This window comes from Phaethon aethereus (assembly GCF_964289735.1).
Source record: "Phaethon aethereus genome assembly, contig: HAP1_BTS, whole genome shotgun sequence".
NCBI classification, from domain to species: Eukaryota; Metazoa; Chordata; class Aves; order Phaethontiformes; family Phaethontidae; genus Phaethon; species Phaethon aethereus.
In genome coordinates this window covers 418,381-437,336 of record NW_028114049.1, presented here as the reverse complement: position 1 = coordinate 437,336, position 18,956 = coordinate 418,381, and the positions used below count along the sequence as shown (strand labels likewise).

Sequence of the window (18,956 nt, the reverse complement as noted above, 5' to 3'; positions counted from 1 at the left end):
AACGCCGTGTCACAAACTAATAAACGCCATTTGCCGTCTACAACATTGGTGTCAGCGAGCTGATGGCCCGAGCGGCCTGGGGTTGGTCGCTGTGCCGAAGAAGTGCACAGAACACTGTGCATATAAATAACCATCTGGGCAAAAGAATCACTTGTTCGGTTAATTATCAACACTCACTGCAAACACTGACTCAAATAAAAGAGTACTTTGTAGCATACATTGTTACAAGTGTTAGGTCGAGTCATTAACATGAAGGTATGGTAGTGGTTGCAAGCAGGTCTCAAGAGTCTGACCTGACAATTATTTTTTGGGGGAAAAAAAACCCCACCAAATAAAACCCAACACCAAAAAAACACACCACAAAAAAACTCAAAAAGAAAACAAACAAAAACCTCCCTATTTCTTTAGTAATTTTTTTTTTTTTCGAAACATGAGCTTCACTTTTGCTAATTTCCTTAACAGGTACAAAAGGCTGACTAGACTGGCAGGTACAGTATAAGAAAAAAGAGTATGAATAAGATAAATAACAAAACAAAAAAATCTAGCCAACACCCCCCCACACACACACTCTGTATAAGAGGACAGTCCTTGGTTGCAAGTTTGTCTTGTTTTACCTTCACAAAATGCACTAACCTTGTATTCAAATTTTCAGTCTGCAGCTAGGGGTAAAAGGTCTGATACTTATACTAGAAGCACTAATGGCTCGTTACAGCTATGACTATATGCATGTAATAATGACTTTTTACCTCAGCAAAAGAAAAAAAGGCCACGCAAGAGGAGCGCACGCAGGGCTGCGCCCAAGGGCAGCTGTCTTTGGCGAGTGCCCATCTGTGGGGCTCAGGCTCCCACGGCAGCCTTACATCGTCAAAGAGGGGCAGCAGCTTCTCCGCCAGCTGCAGAGCGATGAGGCTGGCCTCCTCCCTCTTCATGTGGCCCATCACGTTCCTGAGGAACACCAGGGCCTTCGTCTTGACGTCAGGGTTGCCATCCTGCAGGGTCTCCATGATGTCTGGCAGCAGGACCTGCATTTTTCTTGCCTGCATGAAACACAGCGGTTCCTTCTTGTGAAGCGGAGACAGACTGCCCTGGCAAACATGCCCCGGGGGCTGAGCACCTCCCTCCCGAATGGCTTCCCAGCAGGGGGGCCAGGAGCCACTGCAGCAGCCGCCTGGCAGGCAGCGGCCGCTGGTGGGGATGCGGGGAGAGGAAGGGAAGGGAGTGCAGGAGAGCAGTGTCCCCTGTTCAGCCACCCCCTCTTCCCACCGGCCTGAAGGGGTGGGTGGATTGGTGGCCAGCACGTCGAGGGTTGGGCGTCTTCCCCTCTACTCCACTCTGCTGAGACCCCAGCTGGAGCACTGCGTCTAGCTCTGGAGCCCTCAGCACAGGAAAGACATGGATGTGTTGGAGCAGGTCTAGGAGATGCCACAGAAATGATCCGAGGGATGGAGCACCTCTGCTGTGAGGACAGGCTGAGAGAGTTGGGGTTGTTGAGCCTGTAGAAGAGAAGGCTCCGGGGAGACCTTCCAGGACTTCCAGGCATTGTGGTACTTAAAGGGGCTTTATAAACAAGATGAAGAGAGACTTTTTAGCAGGGCCTGTAGCAACAGGACAAGGGGGAACCATTATACACTAAAAGAGGGTAGACTTAGACTAGATAGAAGGAAGAAATTTTTTACAGTGAGGATGGTTGAAAGCCTGGCGCAGGTTGCCCAGTGTAGTAGCAGATGGCCCATCCCTGGAACCACTCAAGGGCAGGTTGGATGGGCCTCTGAGCAACCTGATCTAGCTGAAGATGTCCTTGCCCATTGCAGGGGGGTTGAACTAGACGGCCTTTAAAGGGCCCTCCCAACCCAGACTATTTTAAAATTCTATGCTTCTATGAAAAATACAGGGGAGGGTGACCTCATAGACATGCACCTAGTAGACAGGTTCCTAACCTAGCAGATAGTAACCTAGGGCAGGTGAGATAAAGGACTAGGGGAATAAAGAGGATAGAACCAGGCTCACTAGAGATGAGCCTAGGGGTGGCATGGCAATTTTGGGAGCAAAATCGATAGCCCGGCTCAAGTGCATCTGCACCAATGCACGCAGCATGGGCAGCAAACAGGAGGAGCTGCAAGCCACTGTGCAGCGGGACAGCTACGACTTGGTCGCCATCACAGAAACATGGTGGGATGACTCTCATGACTGGAGTGCTGCAATGGATGGCTGTAAGCTGTTCAGAAGGCATAGGCAAGGAAGGAAAGGCGGTGGGGTGCCTCTGTATGTTAGGGCGTGTTTTGACTGTGATGACAAGGTCGAATGCTTGTGGGTAAGGATGAGGGCAGAAGCAAACAAGGCAGCTATCCTGCCGGGAGTCTGTTCTAGACCACCTAAACCAGGATGCAGAGGCAGATGAAGCGTTCTACCAGTGGCTGGCAGAAGTCTCACAGTCGCTAGCCCTTGTTCTCGTGGGGGACTTGACCTACCAGACATGGTAATACAACACAGCGGAGGAAACAGTCTAGGAGGTTCCTTCAGTGTGTGGAAGAGACCTTCCTGACACAGCTGGTACGTGAGCCTACCAGGGGAGGTGCCGCGCTTGACCTGCTGTTTGCGAACACAGACGAACTGGTTGGAGATGTGGCGGTTGGAGGCCGTCTTGGGCCTCGCGACCATGAAATTATAGGGTACAGCAACAGAGCAGCCTGCCCCGAGCCGGTACCTACGGAAAGAGGTTTCTCTGGCTCATGGATTCCTCCCTGCAGGCACAGGAATGCTCCCTTGCTCTTCTCCAGGGACATCGCAGGTTCCCCAGGTGAGCGTGTCCAGGCTGGCCTGGCCGGCTGCTCCTGGTTCCCCCCACGTGCTCCCTGCAGGGCCCTGAGCTGGCGATGCTGCTCTGCAGAGGGAGGGGGCTGTGGTGCCCTGGGGCCATGGGCTAACCTTGCCCTGGCCGTGCTGGTCAGGGTGGGGAGCAGAGCCAGCGGGACGGGGATCACTGCTGCTCAGCCCCTTCCTGTCTCCCCCGACTGCTCAGTAGCCAAGGACAGGGCTGGGCAGGACACGGGGGTGTCTCCAAGGGCAAAAGGGCCAGGGCAGGGCTTGTCCTGGGCCAGGGCTCCAGGGAAGCAGCAGCCCCGACTGGCAGGCGGCAGAGAGGGAGCGCCCAGGGCGGCAGCAAGGGGCAGCCCCAAGGGCAACAAGGGCTGATCCTGCATGGGGCAGCTGGGCATTGGCCTCCTGAACCCCTCCTGCACGCTGGGGCTGCTCCCCCAGCTCCACAGGAGAGGTGAAGAGATGGGAGCTGAGACAAAGAATTTTTAGCTGGCTCCTGTATTGAGTTTACGTAAAGAGGGACAACGGATCAACATGTACATGAGGTCTTCGGGTCAGGAAAAAAAAAAGGTAGGAGGCCAAGGATAACAATATCACAGGTATAAAACAAAAAGCCAAATGTAAAAAAAAAAAAAAAAAAAAAAAAAAAAAATTAAGAAAAGTTAATCCTGGCTTTTCCTGAGGTACAGTGGGAACCCTTGTGGGACAATGGGCACCTTTTTCAGCAGTAGATCGTATACGAATATTTTCCAGAGAGCATCCCTGATTTCCTTGTTCCTCATGCTGTAGATGAGGGGGTTCACTGCTGGAGGCACCACTGCGTACAGAACTGCCAGCACCAGGTCCAGGGATGGGGAGGAGATGGAGGGGGGCTTCAGGTAGGCAAATATGCCAGTGACAAGAAACAGGGAGACGACGGCCAGGTGAGGGAGGCACGTGGAAAAGGCTTTGTGGCGTCCCTGCTCAGAGGGGATCCTCAGCACAGCCATGAAGATCTGCACGTAGGACACCACGATGAACACAAAACAGCCAGAAACCAACAAAGAACTTAATTCAAGAAGCCCAAGTTCCCTGAGGTAGGAGCGTGAGCAGGAGAGCTTGAGGATCTGGGGGATTTCACAGAAGAACTGGTCCACAGCCTTGCCCTGGCAGAGCGGCAGTGAAAATGTACTGGCCGTGTGCAGCAGAGCATGGAGAAACCCACTGCCCCAGGCAGCTGCTGCCATGTGGGCACAAGCTCTGCTGCCCAGGAGGGTCCCGTAGTGCAGGGGCTTGCAGATGGCAACGTAGCGGTCGTAGGCCATGACGGTGAGAAGACAACACTCTGCTGAATTGAAAAAGAGAAAAAGAAAGAGCTGTGCGGCACACCCCGAGTAGGAGATGTCCCTGGTGTCCCAGAGGGAACTGGCCATGGCTTTGGGGACAGTGGTGGAGATGGAGCCCAGGTCGAGGAGGGAGAGGCTGAGGAGGAAGAAGTACATGGGGGTGTGGAGGCGGTGGTCGCAGGCTATGGCGGTGATGACGAGGCCGTTGCCCAGGAGGGCAGCCAGGTAGATGCCCAGGAAGAGCCCGAAGTGCAAGAGCTGCAGCTCCCGCCTGTCTGCGAGCGCCAGGAGGAGGAAGTGGGTGATGGAGCTGCCGTTGGACATTGGCTGTTTCTTGGCACGGGGGCACTGTTCAAACAAGGAAGGGAGAGGGTAGAATTAGGAGAGACTCCTCTGAGCAAAGCCCCTCCATTTGCCATAGCAACACCCCCAGCTGAAATGCATTTCCTTTCCCTGCGCTGTGCTGGCTGAGTGTCCCAGCAGGACGGGCCAAGCAGACAGTCGGGGCTCCCGCAGAGGAGATGTTCTAGCGAGAGCGTCAGCTCCTTGCCCAGCAGGCAGCGCCCAGAAGACATCGGCAGGGACGGCCCGGAGAGAGCTGCCTGAGCGCAGCCTCCCGCAGCGCTTGTCTGCAGTTCCCCCCGGCCCCGGCCCCTGTCTCTGCTGCCTGGAGCTGTCCCTGCCCGCAGCTCTTGCTCTGTCCCCAGGTGTCCCCTCCCTGCCAGTGCTCACAGAGCCCGTCCCAGCGCTGTGTGCTCAGCTCTGCCCTGCAGACACCTCCCAGCAGCAGGGCCCTGCCCTGCCCTGCCCTGCCGGGGGTTGCTCCTGCCATGCAGAGCTTCTCCCGGCAGTGCCCTGGGGAGCTCCCCGGGCAGGCTGAGAGCTGACCCCGGCAGGCGGCAGAGTCCCTGTCCCGGCACACAGCCCCTGGGGTGCAGGGACCCTGCTCGGAAGGACAGCCCTGGGCACCCCTGGCTGCACACCCAGACGCACACCTTCCCAGCCATGCCCAGAAGGCAGCCGTCGTGCCTGTCCCTCCGATGGTGCAGCAGGGAAGCCCTGCTCCGCAGCACGCCCTCCTCCTCTGCGCTGCAGAAACCGAGGGACTCCTCCCGGCAGCTCCCAGGAGCCGTCGGATGTGCCGGTTCTAGGAGGTGCCTCCAGGAGAGGCAGCGGCATTGCCCTGCAGCCAGAGACTTACCACAGACGGGGCTGTGCAGATCTCTGCCGCGGGAAGCTCTCGGCATCCCCCCCCTCCCAACTGCCTTTATGCTCTCCCAGCCTCGCAGGTCTCCTCTCGGTCCTGCAGGCAGTGCCCCCAGCCCCGCTCCTGGGCAGAGCTGGCTCTCGGCAGCGCTGCCCGCTTGCCGTGAGCTCCTTCCGTCCCAGGAGCCCGGCCCAGCTCCGCCGCAGAGGACCAGCCCGAGGCACTTTAATGACCCCTCTGGTGGGTTGGATGCCGACTCCATCCACCTCAGGCCCTGAGAGGAAGCTGAAGAACCTCTTGAGAAGGCAAAGGCAGATGCCACGTCCAAAGCTCCTTGGAGCACTCATGGGTCCCACTGAGGGACACTGCTGAGAAAGCGTCCCCAGGGGCTGGTTAGGGCAGAAAGCTGCAGGCAGTGATGACAGGTCGAGAAAAACACGGTAAAGGTGGCTCTGATGCTGAGTAAACCTGCGCGTGTTCTGTCAGGCCAAAGGGCCAAGCCCTGACCCCGACCCTGGGAAGGGAGATCCTGTCCCTTACGCATTGCTCAGGGCTTTTCCTGGGGCCGTGTGACCTGGGGACGTGCAATGCCAAGTTCAAGACTATGGGACAGCACCTCCAGGCTCTCGGCTGGAGACAAGGAGGCCACGAGGCCCTCGTGCTGTCAGGGTAAGGTGTGTCCTGGCAGGCCTTGGTGGAACAGGCCACAGCCAGAGCCAGCGGCAGAAAGGCCTCAGCTCTGGCGGGGGCTTTATTCTTGCCAGCTCCCTTGACCCTCTCCACCACAGGCTGTCCTGCGGTGTCCTATGCCGGCACCTTTTTCCTCGCGGGCTGTGGACACCCACCATGCTCACCAACCTTCCTCTCCCTGGAGCATCTTCCTGTGCTTACTGACATCTCTCCACCCTCACGGGCTCTTCCTTGGAATACAAAGCTTGGGCTAATCCAGGCTCTCTCTGGGTGGCCTGTTGTGCCACAGCACTGTCCTTGGAGTGACATTTCACATAACTCCAAGTGACATGAAATCCTCATCTCCAGCCGCAACTTCCAAAGCTTCACGTCCTGCCATTACATCTTTCTCGTGTTGCTTCCCAATTTGGAGAAATTAAAATTGCCGTCTCTGAAACCACACTGCAGCCAGTCTCAGGACAGTCTGGGTGGCCACGCTTATCCTGACGCAGCCCTGCATGTGGGTGGCCTTGCTCACGGTGAGAATCACCACTGGCTGGTCTGGTGTCCCTCGCAGTGCCCAGGCCCTTCTCCTCAGGGTCACTGCTCAGCTGCTCAGGTCCCGGCCTGCCCTGATGAACAAGGTTGTTCTTCCTCCTCGGGCAGGACTGGCCACTTCTCCTTGCGACCTTCAAGCGGTTTCTGTGGGCCAGAATCGCAGAGTTCCTCAGGGTCCCCGGACTGGAGCTCCGTTTGGTCAGCTGTGAATGCCTGTGTGCGGACAGCTCACCCTGACGGTGCTGCCTCTCACAAGAGGGGAGCGTGAGGAGCTGCGGGGCACTACAGACCCAGCTGGGAACTGCCAGGAATGCAATCCCTGAAACACCAAATGAGATTACAAAACACGCAAAAGCAGAGTCAGCAGGGAAAGGGAAAAGCAGGGCTGGGCTGTTTGTGTGTCAGGCTATGTTAGAGGGAAATATGGAATCATAGAATCCTTAAAAGACATCTACATGTCTTTCAGATCCCTCCAGTTCTGCTGACTCCAGCAGTCCCTGGGTAGCCTTTTCCAGTGTTTCACAACACTCACTGAAGAAATGTTTCCAATATCCAATCTAAACCTCCCATGGCACAACTTGGGAGAAGAGACTGATACCCACCGCACTACAACCCCTTTCAGGTAGTTGTAGAGAACAATAGGGTCTCCCCTCAGCCTCCTTTTCTCCAGGCTAAACACCCCAGTTCCCTCAGGCTCTCTCCAGCACAGAATCCCAGAACCTCCGAGGCTGGAAGGCAGCCACCTTCCACCTTCTCTGTGCTTCCTCTTCCATCTCCTGTCTCACCCACGCCAGCCTCCTGACACCTTTTTTTGACTTCCAGCATGTCAGGGTGGATCCTTCTGGAGCTTGAAGAGCAGATCGTTAACCATCAAAGAGCTCTCTGCACGCTTTTTGTCTGCAGGGCTGTATCCCATGGGATTCTCCAAAGCGGGTCCCTCAGCAGGCCAAAGCCTGCCCTCCTGAAGTCCTGCTCCTTGCTTTGTGCCCTTCTCTCAGGATCCTACACTCTGCTTTCTCACCCCCGACTGGCACATCCCAGACCCGCTCTTCCTTGTTTGTGAGCCCACAGGGCCCCTCAGCTCACTGCCTCCCGAGTCACCCTGGCCCAGAAGATGTGCTCAGTGAGCTCCAGAACCCTCCTGGGTGCCTTGCACCTTGCTGTGGTGCCTCTGCAGCAGAGGCAGTTGGGACAGTTCAGCTGTGCCGTGAGCTCCAGGGCCTGCAACCATGAGGCTTCTGCCAAGTGTCTGAAGAAGGCCTCAGCCACCCGATCAGGAGGTCTGGAGCAGATGTCCGTCCACCCACCCACCCACAGTGCTGCCCACGTTGTTCTGCCCTCTGACCCTGGCCTACCAGCTCTCAGCTAACTCATCGCCTGTCCCCAGGCAGAGCTCCGCACGTTGCTGCTGCTCTCTCACAGAAAGGCCACTTCCCCTCCAGGTCCAGCCCTATGGCCTTATCAGGACCTGGCCGCAAGACCCCACGCTTTCCCCAGGAGGTGCTTTGGGCCACCTTCTCCCTCAAGTAGCCAACTCACAGACCCTCGGGGCTCGCCAGTGCCTAGTCCAGACTCGGGGTCCCTAAATACCTGCCTCCCAGGGCTCTTCTACCGACTGGCTGAACTGGTTGGATGTACGCTAGTGGTTACACCCACTGACACACACACCCCGACATGACCCGCACACTGCCCCATCTCGGCACTTGGTGGCCCCCAGGCACACGAGCCCCCACGAACTGTGGTTCCCACACCAGGGCGTCCGTCCGAAGAGCAGAGATCTCCTCAACCCAGAGAGTTGTCTTCCTTGCTCCAGGCGTCCCTCTGGTCTCAAGGGCCTTGTGGTGCCTGAAGGCCGGTCCGAGCAGTAAAGATGGAGGTGAGGAGACATTGACTCTCTTGGGCTTTTCCATAGCCTGGGCCATATACCATGTACACTTTCCTTAGTCTTCCCTTTGCTCTATAGGTAGTTGTAGGAACTGTTTTTGTTGTCCTTCCGGTCACTAGCGAGATTCAGCTTGAGTGTGGCTTTGCCTTTCCTAACCCCAACTCGACACGCTTGGGAAGTTATCATTGATGTCCTTGTCATGGTTTAGCCCGAGCCATCAACCAAGCACCACACAGCCACTCGCTCCCCCATGGTGGGATGGGGGAGAGAATCAGCAGCGTAGAAGGGAGAAAACTCGTGGGTTGAGATAAAGACAGTTTAATAGCTGTAGCAAAAGCCGCGCACGCAAGCAAAGCAAAACAAGGAATCCATTCACCACCTCCCATTGGCAGCAGGTGTTCAGCCATCTCCAGGAACGCAGGGTTCCATCACGCCCAACGGTGACTTGGGAAGAGAAACGCCATAACTCCGAATGCCCCCCCACCCCTTCCTTCCTCTTGACCACAGATTTATATACTCAGCATTGACGTCGTATGGTACGGTATATCCCTTTGGCCAGCCTGGGTCAGCTGTGCCGGCTGTGCCCCCTCCCATCCTCCCGTGCACCCCACGCCTTCTCGCTGGCAGGCGAAGAACGGGGACAAAGAAGCTGGGATGTTTTTGACTGCTTAGCAAGAAATGAAAACATCAGTATGTTATCAACATTATTTTAATCCCAAATATAGCCCCCTACTAGCTTCTATGAAGAAAAGGAAGCTGCCAAGGTGGTTCAAGTCCAATACCAGGAGGACGAAGGTGTGAGAACATGAGGCTTCTTCCAGTATCCTGAGAAGGTCTCATCTACTTCTTCCTGATCAAGCAGTCAACAACAGACACCTACTAGAAGGTCACCCACATTCTTCTGCCTGCTCATCCTCTCCAACAGGATCTCAACTGTCCCATCATCTATCCCAAGGCAGAGCTCCAGGCTTTGCCACTGCAATTTCCTTTACTATTATCTCCTCTTTGTATTTACTATCTGTCTTCCCCTAGAATTCCTATCGCTGTGATCTTGATCGAGGCACCACACGTCAGGTGAGCCATCTGCACGCACACATTAACCTCTGACCCAATGGAGCTTCACTCCCAATGGACCTCGAGAAACTCTGGGATTTGACCAACAGAAGCCTCAAGAAGTTTTCTTCAGACAACGGATCTTCTCCTGCGGATCCCCTGATGTTCAGATGTATCAGGGGGCAGAACCACCCTGTTGTGCTGGTTTTGGCGAGGCTGGAATTAATCTTCGTCATAGCAGCCCGTATGCTGCTGTGGTTTGGATTTGTGACCAAACCAGTGCTGATAAGACACCGATGGTTTAGTTATTGCTGCACAGCGCTTGCGCAGCATCAAGGCCTCTTCTGCATCTCCTGCTGCTCCACCGGCGAGTAGGCTGGGGGTGCACGAGGAGTTGGGAGGGGACACAGCTGGGACAGCTGAGCCCAGATGTCCAAAGGGATCTTGCAGACGTGTGACATCATGAGTGAGCGAGCGGCTGTGTGGGACTTAGCTGTCTACCAGGGCTAAACCACAACAGCCGTGTGTCAAGGCAGGCTCGGACCTGACTGGTTGAGGAGCAGCCTCAAGGAGAAGGGTTTGGGCATTACGAGGGATGCCAGAGCAGCCAGTGGTGCTGAACAGGAACACAGCCATGAGCACACTGGGCTGCGTTGGGAGGAGCGTGGCCACCCAGACAAGGGTATTGTCCATCTGGACTCGGCACTGCTGTGGCCACATCTGGAGTACTGTGTCCCAGGGTGGGGCTCACAGTTATGGAGCAATGGGGAGGAACTGCCACGTGGCCAGAGCAAGTCTGCCAAGGTGGGGTAGGAGTTGTGTGTGGAGAGGCTGCGAGTTGGGCTTCTTTAGCCTGGTGAAGGGGAGGCTGAGGGAAGAAGAGCAGCAGCTCGAGACAGCTTGAAAGTGCCTTTCCTAGATGATGGCACTTCTTTTGGTAGTGGGGAACAGCATGAGAAAGGGAAACCACCAGAAACCGCAGCTCTGGAGGCCCAGAGTGGAGCTGAAGATAAAGCAACGTCATTCTGAGGGTAGTGCTGCGGTGCAAAAAGTCACTCAGAGGGAGTCAGGATCAGCCCATGGCTTTGTGTTTCAGGGAACAGCTGGTGCGGATGGAGAGACACCAGTACGGGGAGGGACATACCAGGCTGAGAAGAAGGTGGGGAAGCTTGTTGGGTGTCTGCAGCCTGCAGGGAAAGAGGCAGAGGCGTGGGACAGTGTGGGACGGCCTGTGGTGCAGATGGCTACGGGCACTGGCCAGGCTGAAAGGCCCTGGCAGAACCGAGGTCTTTGCCCCCTTGGCTATGGCTGGTGGCCCTGCCACCGAGGCCTAAGAGGAGACACATGGTTGCCATGGCCATGGAGCCTCATTGCCTCCTTGCACCCACCCTGGGGAGGCCAGGAGGTGTCATACCGTTGTCCTTCACTTGGCATCGCACTCCCCACATCCCCAGGCAGAGCCCTGAGCCACATGGGACGGACAGGGTCTCCCTTCCCTACAGTTGGGGGTCAGGGCTTGGCCATCCTCCTCCATCAAACACACCAAGGGCTGTCTCAGCATCAGAGCTGCCTGCACTTTGCCTGTGCCTGCCTGCAACCACAGCCTCCAATTACCTGCTCTAACGAGTCCCTGGGGAGGCTGTGTCAGTAATGGCCCTCAGAGGGACCCGTTAATGCTTCAAGGTACTTTGGGTTTTGCCGCTGACGTTGACTCATGGAAAGGTTTGTGCAAATCTCCTCTCAGTCTCTCAGGCTCAAGGACTCAGCACCAAATGCACCCTGGGGCTCATCACCGTGCAGAAAGCCCTAAGGTGCCTTTCTCTTCCTACACTTATTTTTCAATAAGTATTATCAAATATTATCAAATATTATCAAATATTATCAATTTGGTGATCGCACAGCCACCAATGCCAGGGCAACGCACACAGCCATTATTTCTATCAGCGTGTTCCCAAGCTCAGCGAAATGAAGAGAGAAACAGTGACGCGCACAGGAGCTTGCTGTTAATAACTACTATAGCTACAGCAGCTGAATGCAAAACGGCCGTTGTCTTGGGCCCTACGCTGGGCACCAAAAAGGACTGTGGTGGGTTGATCTCAGCTGGATGCCTGGTGCCACCAAGCTGCTCTGTCACTTGTGTCCTCAGCAGGACAGCGGGGAGAAATCAGGATGGAAAAAAAGAAAAAGCAAAAGAAGCGGGTCAAGATAAAAGCAATTTAATAAGCAGAAAGCAAAGGCTGCGCGCGGAAGCAAAAGTTACTCTCTGCTTCCCATGTTCAGCCACTTCCCGGGAAGCGGGGCTTCAGTACGTGTAGCAGTTGCTCCGGAAGACAAACGTGGAAACAACAAATGCTGCCCACTCCTGCTCCTTTCTCGTAACTTCTATTGCTGAGCTGACGTCATTTGGTATGGAGTCCCCCTTTGGCCAGTTTGGGCCAGCTGTCCTGGCTGTGTCCCCTCCCAAGACCTTGCCCACCCCCAGCCTCCTGCTGTGTGGGGGGAATGTTGGAGAGACAGCCTTGATGCTGTGCGGGCACGGCCCAGCAGTAGCCCACACCCTGGTGTGTTATCAGCACCGTTCTAGCGACCAGTACAAAGCACAGCACTCTGAGCGCTGCTGTGGGGAAAATTAACCCCACCTCAGGCAGCCTCAGGACACCTTCTTTTCCCCTTCTACCCTGACGCTCTTCTGTCTGATCTTTTGTCTGGTAGGTTTTCCCTTTATGGTCTCACCGGTTTCACCCCAGCCCAACTAGTTTTCACCTTTCACGGTCTGCCATCTCCAACAGTTTCTCGCTTTCTGAAGCAGTTAGTTGCACCTTGAGCCAAGGCTGATGAACACAAGGTGAATGAGAGCTTCTGGAAGCCATCAGACAGCAGACAAAAATGCCTATCCTTTCCACTGCCCACCTTAGAAATCTCGGGAAAGCTCTACAGGCACAAACACGGAGCAGCTTAGAAGCTGTTCAAATCAGTCAGCCTTGGTTTGGACCCCAGTGAGATCCACAGGGAAGGCTTTTCTGACTGACTCCTCAAGTTCTCCGTCTCAGGCTGTAGGTGAGGGCGTGGATTGAAGAAGTTCAGGCAGTGCAGAAAAGGGGGAGACTATTTCTTTCAGGTTTCCTATTCTGGCAGCATCTGGTAAGCGATACACCCCGTAAGAGCCCCATGGGCAACTGTATCCCCAAAAGCGATGGGAGGGGAGGAGCGAGCGGAAACGTCTTTTGCTTCCGGGTGCTGAGAGAGGTTTTCGGAGTAGGGGAAAGGACGTAGCTGTGAGGTGCCAGAAACCGTAGAGATGTGAAGAGAGCGCTACACAGAGCGGGAGAAGCCGGGGTCTCCCAGGGAGGTCGTGGGGCCACGCCGAGGCATGTGAACGCAGGGCTCTGGGACGAGGCGGAGGGTACAGGGAGGTCCCGAGGGGACGTCAGGGCAGATGGGGGCCTGGGGGCACCCCGAGAGCACCCCTGGGCCAATGGCGACCCGACTCCCTACCCCCTGCAGTGGACACCCTGCCCCTCCCGGCCCGGGTGGCGGGTCACAGTGGGGCCCCTTGTGACCCCCCTCTGTGACACCCCACGGCACCATATATAGCCAGCGCGGCCGTGACCCTGCAGTGTGTGACAGGACAGCGACGGGACGGGGCAGAAGCGCGGAGCTGGCGAGGAGACCCCGAGCACAGCCCACGTCTTTCCCTGCTGCCACCGGCAGCCTCACAGCACCGAGGCGTTTCCCTTGAGCTGCCCCTGTCCCCCCGGCACTTTCCTCCATTTCGCAGGATGGCGGAGAGACCCCCCAGCTGCCCCAGGGTGGCCTGGGAGGAGGTGGGGGCTCGCCAGGAGAGCAGCTCTCCCCCAGAGCCCTATGAGGTGTCCATGGTGCAGCCGCTGGAGATCGGTGAGTGAGGGGGCCCTGGGGATGGGCAGGGTTTTGGCCAGCGAATGCGACCGGCTCGAAACCAGGGTACGGCGGTGCTTGAATGCCAGGGGTGCTCGGTGCTGGGAGCTGGCCCCAGCACAGCCGCCCTCCTCAGCCATGCCGAGATTTGAGCTCTCTTCACCATTTGGGAAGCTTGTTGGCAAAGATGCTGTGTCCTATCGACTCTTCTGTGTTTCCCCTCCATGCCAGGGGAGAATCCAGAGCTCCAGCGGGGATGGGATTCTGAGAGCACCTGGCTGCTTTCTTCACTCGACAGCAGCGACAAGACCACGGTAATGAGCTGCCCCCTTGCTGGGACCCTTGTCCGTGGCACCAGCAGGAGGCTTGTGTGAGCAACGGGACCCAGAATCAGGGGGGCTGGAATGGCCTCACTGTCCCTGGTGAGAGGGTTGCTGCTGTCCTCGAGCAGGGACTATCCAGGGGTGCCACTCTGGTGTCCTGGCCACAGCTACAGTAATCTGTAGGAACAACACGTGGTGCCCATGACCCCAGCCCTCCTCCCTCACCCCGGGGACCCTCTGCTGTCATCCTCTGCCCTGCAGAGACTGCGCCCGCTGTGTCCAGCTTTCCCATGGGCACTGCTGCCAGCACTGCCAGGCAGCTCTTGCCAAAGCTGTTTGCCCCACTCAGCCGAGCAACTCCATCAGGATGCCTGGCGTGACACGTCTTCCCGCCCTTCCTTCCTCCCGTAGGTGTTTGGAGAATACCTCCATCCTTCTCAGATGACAGACGTTCTCCTCGTGGCCATTGAGGCCTTGACAGCAGATGACGTCTATGACAGGCAGATGGGCACCAACATCCTGGACATGGCCATGAGAGACCCTGCCTCCTGGCTGACGGATGTAAGTGCCCTGGGGCTGGACTGCCTGCCCATGAGCCCTGTCAGGCCTTGTTCCTCCGTCCTTCCCTAACCCAGCTCTCTCGCACACCAGAAGCCGTTTCAGGGCAGCAGAGAGGGATGGGAAGGGCAGCAGTTTCAGTGGCAGCTGGGGAAATGGCTGCACTCCCGTGCCAGCACCAACCTCACCTGTGTCCCCTCCAGGTGCCAAGGATCATGACGTCCATCCACAAAAATGTGGATTGCATCCACATGAAGCAAACCAAGCACAGCCTGGACTTGTTCCTTCTCCTGCTGGTTGACTGGTGCCCCACGGAAGCGGTCTGGAACCTGTTGGAGGTCTCTCCAACATGTGACAGGTACCAGCCCAGACAACCTTGAGGGTTCCCTGTGGGGAGGGGGCCCAGAGGCTCTCTGGCTGCCAGAGCCACGGAAAACTGCAGGACATCCCACCACGCATCCCAGCCTCGGTGGGTCGGTCAGCCCTGCAGCAGCCAAAGCTGGCCAAGCCAGAGCCCTGCCTCCAGGCTCCTCCCTGCCCCATGGGGAACGGCACCTCAGCCTCCTTCTGCCTGCCCGGTCAGGGCCCCCAGCACCCCAAGGGAGGCGGGTGGGCAGGGCCCTGCAGTAGCATCGCCTGGGTCTAGAGAGCCTGGCTCGAGCGCGGTGCAGTGGCCGAGGCAGCGCGGCTGACCGAGCGCTCTGGGTCTGCAGCGCCGCCCTGGCCATGTGGGAGGTGATGATCTCCGTGCCTTGGGCTTTGGGGAATGTCTTGACGGAGCTGCTCAGGATGCTCCAGGACCAGCGGCTGCGCAAGGTGTTCAGCTGTGCCGCGGAGGACGCCTGCATCTATCCCTTGGCTGTGAGTGACCGTGCCCAGCTTCAGGGCTGTGCCTGCCTCCCCAGGGAAACAGGCACGGCCCCCTCCCCTTCCGTCTGCCTCCAAATGGCCACCTCCCCCAGTACGTAGGGACACAGCCCCTTAGGGTCGGCAGGGACCTGCCCAGCACCAGCCAGACCCCGTGCCAGACACCCAGGGCTGCCCCGTGCTGTTTTGGCCGCAATGAGAAAACACAAAGCCTGCCCCTGCCAGGACAACGCTCTGCTTCCCCGCTGCCTGCTTCCCCCTGCCCAGCTCTGCAGCCTGGAAACCTGGGGCAGCGGCAGAGAAAGGGCAGAAGCCAGAGTCAGGCCAGTTGGGCGTGGGGCAGAGGCACGGCCTCTGCACAGGCTGAGGGGGTTTCAAGTCTGGAGAGACACTTGCCCCCGCCCGCATGTCGTGCCTCCTTTGTGCCAGCGCGGTGGAGGGAGCCCTGCGCGCTCAGCTGGTCTCTCACTGCTGCCTTCCTTTTAGCTGCTGAGCAGCGCTGACATTGAGGCAGAGGAGTTTGCCGCCCTGTACAAAGCCCAGAGGTACCTGAGGCATCCAAGCCTGGTGATGCTCTCACTGGTGCTCAGGGGCCTCATCACGCTTTCGAAGACCCCGGAGACGGTGAGCAGAGTGCAGTCAAGTGGAACCATGTTGGCAGCCGGGGCCTGAGGCAGTGGGTAATGCACTGGCTTGGCCTTGGCTGGGAGTCAGCATGTGGGCTGACAGCTCCAGCCACCCTCCCCGCTATGGAGGGGGCTGGTGGGTGCCTGGGGAGCCCTCCCGGCACAGAGGGTTACCAATCCATCCTCCCCTACAGGCTGGTGGGAAGAGGGGGTGGCTGGGCAGGGGACACTGCTCTCCTGCACTCCCTTCCCTTCCTCTCCCCGCATCCCCACCAGCGGCCGCTGCCTGCCAGGCGGCTGCTGCAGTGGCTCCTGGCCCCCCTGCTGGGAAGCCATTCGGGAGGGAGGTGCTCAGCCCCCGGGGCATGTTTGCCAGGGCAGTCTGTCTCCGCTTCACAAGAAGGAACCGCTGTGTTTCATGCAGGCAAGAAAAATGCAGGTCCTGCTGCCAGACATCATGGAGACCCTGCAGGATGGCAACCCTGACGTCAAGACGAAGGCCCTGGTGTTCCTCAGGAACGTGATGGGCCACATGAAGAGGGAGGAGGCCAGCCTCATCGCTCTGCAGCTGGCGGAGAAGCTGCTGCCCCTCTTTGACGATGTAAGGCTGCCGTGGGAGCCTGAGCCCCACAGATGGGCACTCGCCAAAGACAGCTGCCCTTGGGCGCAGCCCTGCGGGCAGCACACGGGCAGGGCTGCCCTAATCGCTCCTCTTGCGTGGCCTTTCAGGGCTCTGGGGTCGTTCAGCCGCAGCTGCAGATCTGGCCCACAGCTCCTGTGTTCAGGAGCCCACCCCGGAGCACGTCCCCTCACATCAGCCACGCAAACGCCCTTGCTCACCGTGGGCAGGGAGCGGCTGTTGCTCAAGTCCCCCTGTGCTCCTCCCTACCAGGATTCCGGCCAGGTGCGGGAGCTCTCCATCAGCCACTTCTGTGACATGATGAAGACGGTGGCAGGGAAAATCAAGAAGAAGATGAAGAAGCAAGTGCAGAGGCTCCTGCTCCCGCTGTTCATCCATATGCATGACGAGATGGAGAGCGTGGCCAAGGTGCAGTGATCAGTGCCCTGTGTCACGGCGAAGTGAGCGCTGACACCACAGGGGCGGCCTGGGCATGAGGCAAAGGGCTGCTGGACATCAGTGAGGGAACCTGTGTCCCCTCAGGGTCCCATCAGGGGCTGGCAATGGGCTCGGAGCCTGGCCAAGAGGAGGAGGATGGCCGGTCTCCTCCCCTGGGCCGTGCTGCCATCTCCCAGCCTCTGCTCTTCTCTGCAGGCCTCTCGGGACACCCTCCTCGCCTGTGCAGAGTTCCTGGGCTGGAACTACCTGGCCGAGACCTATCAGGCACACCAGATTGGAGAGTGCTTGGTGAGGACAGCCCCCAAGTCCCAGGGTCAGGCTGGACAAGGACTGCCCCACGTGCCCATGGGGAGGGCTGTGCAGCTGTGCCTCGCCTGCCCTGCTCCAGCCTGGAGCCTGGAGCTGCATCCTCCTTCCCTGCCCTCAAGCACGGAGCCCACCAGGGCTCTTCTCCAGGCCCCTCTCCTCTCCCTGCCCCCAGGGTGCGGAAGGAGACCCTGGCCCATGTGGGCCCTGGCAGTGGGACAGAGGGGTCTCGGCACCCGTGGGCCCCCGCTGCCTGCGGCTCTCTCTGAACCTCAGCCCCACAGGGCTCCTGGCTGGGAGGGAAGGTGGGTGCTGGTAGGAGGGATGGGTCGGGGTGGCTTGGGGGGGTCTGTACCAGCTCCGTTCCTCTGTGCTCTCTCCAGCTACTGCGTGACAGGAGCAGGGTGGAAGAATATCTGTGTCAGAGCCTGCCGTACCTGGAGGACACGCAGGCCACCTTGCGAGAGGCGGCCGTCAGGTTCATCGGTGAGCCACAGCCCCAGGGTCCCTCTTCTGGCAGCCTGGCCCCAGTCCCTGCCGCGGCACTGGCAGCAAGGGGCGGCCCTGTGGCTGCCAGAGCCACGGCAGGGCCCACCACGCAGGTGGGCTGGCTGGGAGCCGTGCTCAGTCCCACCGCCCTGGGGTACTGTCCTTGCCTGGGGTCAGCGCTGCTGAGGGGGAGGAGGGTGTGCGGCCAAGCTGGCAGCCTCGGGGGCTGGAACGTGCTGGGGGGCAGCAGGTCTGACAGGAGCTCTGTGCCTAGGGCTTGCTGCACGGCATCTGAGGAGACTCAGCCAGCATAAGCTGTGGGCTGTCTGCAACGGTGAGTAGGGGCAGTGTGGTGCTGGCCGGGGCTGGTGGGGCAGGGCACGGAGCCTGGGCAGGGTGCTGCCGTGCCTGGCCCTGCTCCAGGAAAACGCTTCAGGCCCAGAGGAGCCTGTCAGGGGCACGTGGGGCATTCCTGAGCAGCAGCTTCCAGCTGCTCCCTTTGTCCCAGCTGCTCCTCCTGGCCAGGGAAAGAGAGGGGTGGGTCTGGCGCGCTCTGGAGGGGACTCCTGGGGGTCTTCATGGAGGCAGTGGGGCTTCATGGCTGCTCTGCTTCCTTCTCTTGCAGCCCTCCTGCCCTTGAGGACAGACACTGAACTCTCGGTCAGCTCCCTGGCAGCTCAGACCGTCTTCGTCCTGACAAGACGCAGGCGACCGTCAGGATGGAGCCTGCGGTCGTGGTGCTGCTGGCCCTGCTGAGCCCTGGAGAGATTAAATTGTCCTCTTGACAACGGCCATATTTGAATAATTTCTTTTTTGCAATAAAGCTGGAACAAGCAGCCCATTCCCATGGTGTCCTTCCCATGGGGACCACCCTGACAGTCCCTTCTCTACCCCTTTTCCACACCATTAACCCCAGGCTCAGGCCCCACGCTGCCCAGTACATCCTCAGAACCACCACTCCCCTTCCCGTCCTTTGACACAACACACAGGTATCGCTCCCTGGCTCTGTGGGCCAGCACTGTAAAACGTCCAGAAAATGTGCACAAAATGTCCACTGAGCTCGTCTGGTCCCTGACGTCGGGCTCCGGCTGTTATACGGGGGTCCCCCAGGACAGCAGAGGTGGGGTGTTGCGCGGAGAGACTGGGCACCAAAGGCAGCTCAGGCCGGAACCTACAGGTTCCCCTCGTCGTCAGGGTCCCAAGCGTCACTTTTGGCATCTGGCCCCTCCTTTCAATTACCAAAGCCTCCTTTTTAGGGCTGAAATCCTCATTTGTAGGGTCCCAGCCGGCCTTTTATG

General features: G+C 58.2%; 1 protein-coding gene across 1 annotated transcript; it reads right to left on the bottom strand.

Moving 5' to 3' along the window:
- Positions 1-1,996: 1,996 nt before the first annotated feature.
- On the bottom strand, positions 1,997-5,283 carry LOC309416337 (olfactory receptor 14I1-like). Its single transcript, XM_082015900.1, has one exon. The coding sequence runs from the start codon at positions 4,464-4,466 to the stop codon at positions 3,480-3,482; it is 987 nt and encodes a 328-aa protein (XP_081872026.1). The 5' UTR covers positions 4,467-5,283; the 3' UTR covers positions 1,997-3,479.
- Between the last annotated feature and the right edge of the window lie 13,673 nt (positions 5,284-18,956).